Genomic DNA, 7,849 nt, shown 5'->3' on the forward strand with positions numbered 1-7,849 from the left:
CAAATTTCTAGTTTTTAAATGACCATTTACTCCATTGTATACCACAAACTGAAGTATTTTTTAATTTGAAGTTATTTTGAATAATATATGTGTATATATTACACATATATATGGTATCATGGAATTTTGATATATGTGTAAATGGCATAATGTTACTACCAGGTTAAATATGTCTACTCGAGCATATCTCTATGGTGAAACATTACAAGTCATTTCTCCTAGCTTTTTGAAATATATAGTACATTATTATTATGTATAGTCATCCTGCTATGTAGCAGGCCAGATCTCCTGGGGTTCTTTAGTTGGTGGGTTGGTTGTTGCTTCTGGAGACAGGGTTTCACTTTGCAGCCCAGGTTAACTGGAACTTACTATATGATCCAGGCTGGCTTTGAACCTCGATCTACCTGCCTCTTAAGGCAGGCATTACAGGCACGCACTACCCCAGCTGGCATACACCAGAACTTCTCATCTCTACCCTGTTAATCAACTTCTCTGCCTCTCTCTCTCGTTCTTTTCTTACAATCTCTGGTGACTAACACTCTACTCTCAAATTCTATGAGCTCAACCATTTTATGGACAATATATGAGTGCTGGTACTTACCTCTCTGTGATGAGCCTGTTTCATCTAACATGATGACTTCTGGTTCCATAACATTGTGAAAATGAAAACATTTCATTCATCTTTGAAATGAAAATATATGTTCACACAAAAAAAAAATCATAAAGGATGGTCCTTTCTTCAGCATGAAAACACTGTCAGATTTTAAGCTCAATGACTACAGTTTGCTTCTAGTATTTCTAGTCTGTTCTTTTGCCTGAGTACTTGTCTGAATGCTAGTAGCCTGTTGTTTGGGTGACTGTGGCTTTGAAGTATATTTTAAAATCAACGTGGTCACTTGTGTTTTATCTTTTTGGTTCAAGACTACTATGCCTATTTAGGATCTTTTGTGGGTCCATAGAAATTATAAGATTGCTTTTTTATTTCCATAAAAATTGCTATTACTGCCCACTGTGGTGGCACACACCTTTAATCCCAGCACTCTGGAGGCAGAGGCAAGTGGATCTCTGTGAGTTCAAGGCCAGCCTGCTCTACAAAGAATTCCAGGATGGCCAGGGCTATTACATGGAGAAACTCTGTCTCAAAAACAAACAAAAATGTCATTGCCATTTTGAGAGGGATTGGATTGAATCTGAATGCTCTGGGTAGTGTGGCCATTTGACAACATATTAACATACTGATCCTTCTAACCCATTAATGCAGGCCATCTTTCCATTTATTGTGCCTTAGATTTCTTCAAATAGTTTTCATTGGTGATCTCTCGCCTCCATGTTTAAAGTCATTCCCAGGTATTTTAGTATTTTGCTGTAACCAGTTGTAACTGGGTTTCCTACCTCTGTTTTGCTGATGTTATGCAGACATACCTCTGATGCCTTCAAACTGACACTGTATCCTGAAACTTTACCGAATTCTTTAATTCTAAAGAGTTGTGGAACTTACAGGGCTTCCTATCCACATGATCATATCATCTGTAAAGAGAGATAGTCTCACTTCCTCCTGTCTGGTCTGAATTACCCCTTCCTGCTTCTTCCTGCCTAGGTGCTGTGGGTAGAAAGTCCAGGACTCTGTTGATTATAAGTGGTGGTCAAAGTGCACGATTTTTGTCTTGTTCTGTATCTTTCTTGTTTTGTTTTGTTTTTTGAGACAGAATTTCTCTGTGTAGCTCTGGCTGTCCTGGAACTTGCTCTGTAGACCAGACTGGCCTCGAACTAAAGGCGTGAACCACCTGGCTTGTTCCATATCTTAAAGAAAAAACTTTTTATTTTTTTCCCATTCAATTCAATTCAAGCTGTGGTTTGCCATATATGGCCTTCACTGTATTGAAGGATCTTCATTTGGAGTATAAAACATGGATAGTGGAGGAGATGGTTCAGCAGTAAGGGCACTTCCTGTGCAAGCAGGAAGACGTGATTTCAAATCCTAAGCACCCATGTAAAGAGCGGGGGCTGAGTATAACCCCAGCCCTGTAAGACACAGACACAGGAAGATCCCTGAAGCTTGCTTCATATCAGCCTAGCTCCAGGCTTGGTGAGAAACCCTGTGTCATGGAAATAAGGTAGAGAATGCCATAACAGGACACCTGGCCTCTACATGTGTGCATAGACCCCCACACACATCAATATGCACATAGCACACGCATACATATATATGAACACACCTAAAGAACATTGATGAAATGAAGCAGGCTCCAAAAGATAAATACTACATGATTGAACATATGTGGGATCCACAGAAGTCAGCATTGTAGAAACAACGCAGAACAATGTTTACCGAAAGCTGAGAGGGGTGAGCAATAGAGAAGATGTTGGCACAAAGTGACAGTTAAAAAGGTCTGGCGTTCTCCTGAACCATAAGGTGTTTCTAGCCAGAAACGCCTTGTATGTTTCAAAATAGCTGTGAGAGAATTGTCTCACCCCAACAAAGCAATAAATGATAATTGTTACACAGTGTAGGCCTGTATCAAACACTACATAGTACCAATGAACTTATAAAAGTATTATTATCAAAGTACAAATACCATGGTAAATGCATAAGCTGGGTGTAGTGGTCCATGCCTTTAATGCCAGCATGGGTGGATCTCTGTGAGTTTGAGACCAGCCCGGTTTACATAGTGAGTTCCAGGACAGCCAGAACTATGTAGGAAGCCCATAGATAGATAGATAGATAGATAGATAGATAGATAGATAGATAGATAGATAGAAAATAGATAGATATTGAACACTATTAGTACAACTGAAAAACAGTACAGTTATGATAACAAAACAATGTATTGAGTAGGAGAGATGACTCAATAGGTGGAGTATCTCCCACAAAAACAGACATGAGTTACATTTCCTGAAGAGAGAAACTCATTCCCCATAATACGTGGATAGACCTCCACACGTGCACTGCAGCACATGTCTTCCCCCTTCTTCCATAGGGCATTTCCTGATTTTGGAAAGTTCATTGTAGTTCTGTGAGAAGTGTCTTCTTAGCCAGGCCTGTTGGCACATGTCTTTAGGCAAAGTTGGATCTCTCTGACTTTCTAGCTAGCCCTGGTCTACACCACAAGCTATTTGCCAACCAAAGCTACCTGGTGAGGCCCTTTAGGCAAGGCCGAGGAGAAAAAGGAGGGGAGAAAGGAAGAAGAGGAGGAAGAGGAAGTCAAGATGGCTCCACGGGTAAAGGAACTTGCTTTCAAGCCTGTACTCTCTCTCTCTCTCACACACACACACACACACACACACACACACACACACACACACACACTCCAAAAAAAAGTTATAAAAGAAGAAAAAGTTCTGTTTTTAGGAAATAAATGATTATTTAGGAATAAAGGGCCATGATCATCATGCTTTCCTTCATATATACATATACGTGTATACATATATATATTTGTGTGTGTGTGTGTGTATCTTTAATGCCAACACTCAGAAGGCAGGGGCAGGTGGATCTCTGTGAATTAGTAAAAACAGAGTTCAGCAGAGCTGGAGAGATGTCTCAGTGATTAAGAGCACTTGCTGCTCTCTCAGAAGACCCAAGTTCAGTTCCCAGCACCCACATCAGGCAGGTAGGTTATAACCACTTACAACTCCAACAGCAGTGGCTCTGACACTATCTTCTGGTCTCTCCACCAACACTTTCACACATGTGGTGCTACACACACAACACACACACACACACACACCAGAGTTCAAGATGAACGGAACATTTCAACCACAGGCGTCAACCCATTAAAGTCAGTGAACTATGAAAAGCTTTCTGTGCCTGGACTCATTTAGAGAACCCCAGCAGAACGGAGTTCACTTGGGAAAGCTCGAGAGAATTAACAAAGGAAATAGTCACAAAGCTATGAGGAGTTAGACTATGATCTAGCCCAAAACTTTTCTTTCCAACTCTTTTTCTTGCAGGGTCAGTTGTGACATAGCACTCTAAGAAAGGCAGAATGCTTCATTTCATCTGAATATATCCATATGTTTTATCAAGTAAATACCAATTCCTTAGACATCAGTGTTCTGTATTTCGACTATTAAGAAAATAAATGGGCTGAGGTGTAGAATAGCTCATGAAAACAAGTGCTCATCATACAAACATACTCCCTTGGGTCGGATTCCAAGAACCCATGCTGAAAAGATCCAGGCTTGATGGTACACACCTGTAACCCAGTCACTAGGAAGGTGGAGACAGGTGGACTTGGGGATCACAAGCCAGCCAGATGAGCACATTTAAGGAATTCCAGGCCAGTGAGAGACCCTGTTTCAAAAAACCAAGGTGGACAGCACCTGAGGAATGAGATACCAAAGATTGTATTCTGGCCTCCACACTTTACACACTGAGTATACTCAGAAGCAAGATTGGAAGTAGATTTGCAATTCTTAGAAGACCTAATACTGACACCTGCTGAAACAAAAAAAAATAGCAAAATGAAAGCCGAATCTTTGAATCTTTAAATTTTTAGAGCGGTTCATATATGATAAGCAAATTAAGTGAGCAGAAGGCTCTTTAACTTCTCATATTTGCAAATAAAATTGTATTTTCTCCTTTTAGGATAAAGTCATTCTGGGAACTGATTACCCCTTTCCACTAGGGGAGCAGGAGCCTGGGAAGTTGATAGAGTCCATGGAAGAATTAGACCAAGAAACAAAGGTATGTGTGTTATGTTTTATTTGCTTACAACTCTATCTTCTGAAATAGCCAGTCTATTAAAAACAACAGTCTTAATATCTTAAAATAAGCCCAGTATAACTAAATGCATAAATCCTCTGCCATCACGCAGATATACACACACGTATATAAAAAGTTTCTTAAAAAGTAATCAATGACTCTATCTATTAAGTGCTTTATCAAGCCAATCATGCTTTAAAATAAAACTCCTCTCTCTCTTTTTTATTCAGGATAAACTCACAGCTGACAATGCCTTGGCTTTTTTGGGTCTTGAGAGAAAACTATTTCAATGTCAAAATTAACCACAAAATAAATAAACTTCCAAGAAGCTACATTACTTCAGTCTTTGAACATGAGTTGCACACACATTGATAAAATTGTTTTGAATTATGTCACCTAAAAAAGGGAACATCCCCCTCAGGACAATGCAGGAGGATCAGGAATTCAAATTCCAGGCCAGTCTGGGCTACTTGAGACTGTCTTTAAAAGGGAGTGTTAATATTCCCAAATACTCTAACTTATTAATAACAAGATGTTATTCTGAAATATACTGAAAAGCAGTACCTATTGCTACCTATGCAAATCCAAACTATTTAATTTGGGGATTAAATCATTGTAAAATTAATGATCTGCATAGAGAAAATCCAACACCAGCCTTATTCTAGAAGGCTTGGGTGGGTTCTCTATTTTGATCAAGGAAATGGGAATCATGCCCAAATAATCTATGTTTTCCAGCTGTGACCATCTCCAAAAGTCTGGTCATTCACTGGAACACTTTTGTCTTTGAAAACAACACACAGGATATGCACAAACTCAACTATTCCAACAGCTAGTTAAGGAAGTAAGGCAAATGCTCATGGAATAATTGCTGAGTGATCCAATGCAAAGCTCAAAAAGACTTCACTAAAATTTATTGCAGTCTCCCAGAGTCTGGCAGATCTTAGAACTTGGGCTGAGTCTGGGAGGATGGATGGACATTTCTTTCAAAAGTAAAAAGATGGTGGGCTGGTCATGGTGGCATATGCCTCTAATGCCAGCACTCAGAAGACACAGGCAGGCAATGGATCTCTGCTTGAGGCCAGCCTGGTCTGCACAGCAAGCTCTAGGCCCACAACCAAGGAAGCACAGTGAGACTCTGTCTCAAAAAAATAAGTAAGTAAATACATAAACAAACAGAAGAGGGAAGATAGATCCAAAGAAAAAAGCTATGGGGACAGAGGTGTGACTTCAGAGTGGATGAAACTTGTCCTAAATAGAATTGTATAAACTATGATAAGTGAATGCACTTGGAAGCAAGGGCATGGAGGGAATACTCTGGCAAGTCCACATTCTCTCTGTGGGAAAGTCAAAGGTCCGGGAAGAATACTCTTGACTCTTTGCACGTGACCAAAGATGATAAGACGTAATTCCAGGTGTATTCCTTTGCCATACTTGCTTACGCTAACTGTAAGCATCACCTCATGTTTTACTTGCTTTCATAATAAAAAAAAATGTTTGTTTTGCTTGCTTTAATAATAAAAAGGTTTGTTTGCTCAAGCACTAAGAGTCCTCTGGCTATCCCCACATATCCAATCTTTGGAATATCCTTCTGTCCTAGGACTTAGCCTTGGTGGCCACGGGGTGAGCTGATATCTATGATTCTGTAACTCATTTTGTTTGCCTGCAAAACTAGCATCATTCAGACAACAGCAATGTCTGCTTCCAGCCTGAGCAGAGGCTGAGCCCCTTGCACCACGGGTGGAGGGGCCTCCTGTGGAACATCCTAGAAAGCCCTGTGTTAGTTCTCTTCTCAAGGGAAAGTCTTTCCGATTAGTTTGCATCTTTGGTAGCTGTGATAAGTGGGGTCTCACTGATTCCAAAGCCTCAGGGTATCTTTTCTACTGCCCTGGTGCAAGATACTTGGCTTTTTTTTTTTTTTTTTTTTTTTTTTTTTAAGGCAAGTATCTTAGTCTGACCTTGAGTTTAACTCATGATGTAGCCAAGTATGTCCTTGAACTTCCTGTCCAGCTCACCGTGCTGGAGTTTACACTTTGTCTTTATACAGTCCTGGGATAGAAGCACAGCTTCATGCATCCTCAATACTGCCTCCCAACAGAGCACCCACACCCTCCTGGGTTCTTTTTAAGAGCCTGACCTCTTCAAACACCATGCTTTCTTAAGCCTTAACTTTGAACACCATCCTTTTCTGACCAAAGCACTTTTCAAATCTTCTCTGCTCTTTTGTTCCTTGTTCTCACTGTAAACCTAGTTAAAAAGCATCCAGGAGCCCATGCCAAAGCCGGAATAAGGGGCCGTGTTGAAATTTCCGGATCCAGATTAACTAGTCTATTACCAGTACATCCAGCTTCCCGTAGTTTTAGGGCATAGAAAGAATGTAGGCAGCAGAACACAAACGGCCTCTAGTCTCCAATTCTTCACAGAGTCCTTGCTCCCAACTACAGGCTCACCCATTTTCACTGGCTCTCTGTCAGAAAATGTCTGCATAATCCCAAGGATTCTAGAGCTGGTTTCTCTCCATCTTCCTTCAAATCCTTAACCACAGTCAGTTAAAAAGTCAGCAACAACTCCTCTTCCCTGGCACCAACTTTCTCTACGAGTTAACTCTTTCCTTGCTCACCACTGTAATCAAATTCAATAGAAACAAAAGTTTCTCTTTTGAGCCAAAAGTTCTCTTCCGGCTTAGTTCCAGAGATTTCAGTGCAGCATCACAGGTATAAAGGGAACACAGTAGTTCGTGCCATGGCGACCAGAAAGCAGAGAGGGTACCTGTGGTAAGGAGGTTTTCTTATTCCCTTTATTCTATGGGGTGGTCCCACTTGCATTCAGAAGGGGTCTTTCCCCAGGAAATTCCTCTCTGGAAAGGCCCTCACAGACACACTTAGAATACCAAGACACCTGAGACGAGACAGCAGTTTCCCAGGTATCATGTAACACTGCAGTGTAGCACCCAAAAACATCCAGTGACCTAGTAAATGCTCATATTCATCTTCACAAGAGCATTTTTCTATGTGCCAGGGATGCAGGAATATTCGAGACGGGATTGGGGGCGGGGCAGGTGTAAACAAAAAGGATAGAATTTCTTTCCAGAAATTGGAAAGTGAGAAACATTAAGGAGGGAGGAAAGAGAATAGAGGATAAGACAAAGAC

The 7,849-nt window shown here is 40.7% G+C and overlaps 1 protein-coding gene across 2 annotated transcripts in view; it reads left to right on the plus strand.

The window, feature by feature from the left end:
- The window catches only part of Acmsd (aminocarboxymuconate semialdehyde decarboxylase), a 29,439-nt gene extending 24,405 nt beyond the window's left edge, over nt 1-5,034 (plus strand). For both annotated transcript variants that reach the window (XM_051203992.1, XM_051203993.1), the window contains 2 exons: nt 4,586-4,684; nt 4,933-5,034. In XM_051203992.1, coding sequence (XP_051059949.1) covers nt 4,586-4,684; nt 4,933-5,004 — 171 coding nt within the window. In that variant the 3' untranslated portion in view covers nt 5,005-5,034. The remainder of the gene's footprint in view (nt 1-4,585; nt 4,685-4,932) is intronic.
- Nucleotides 5,035-7,849: the final 2,815 nt, after the last annotated feature.

Source organism: Phodopus roborovskii, unplaced genomic scaffold (genome assembly GCF_943737965.1).
Source record: "Phodopus roborovskii unplaced genomic scaffold, PHOROB, whole genome shotgun sequence".
Taxonomy (NCBI): Eukaryota; Metazoa; Chordata; class Mammalia; order Rodentia; family Cricetidae; genus Phodopus; species Phodopus roborovskii.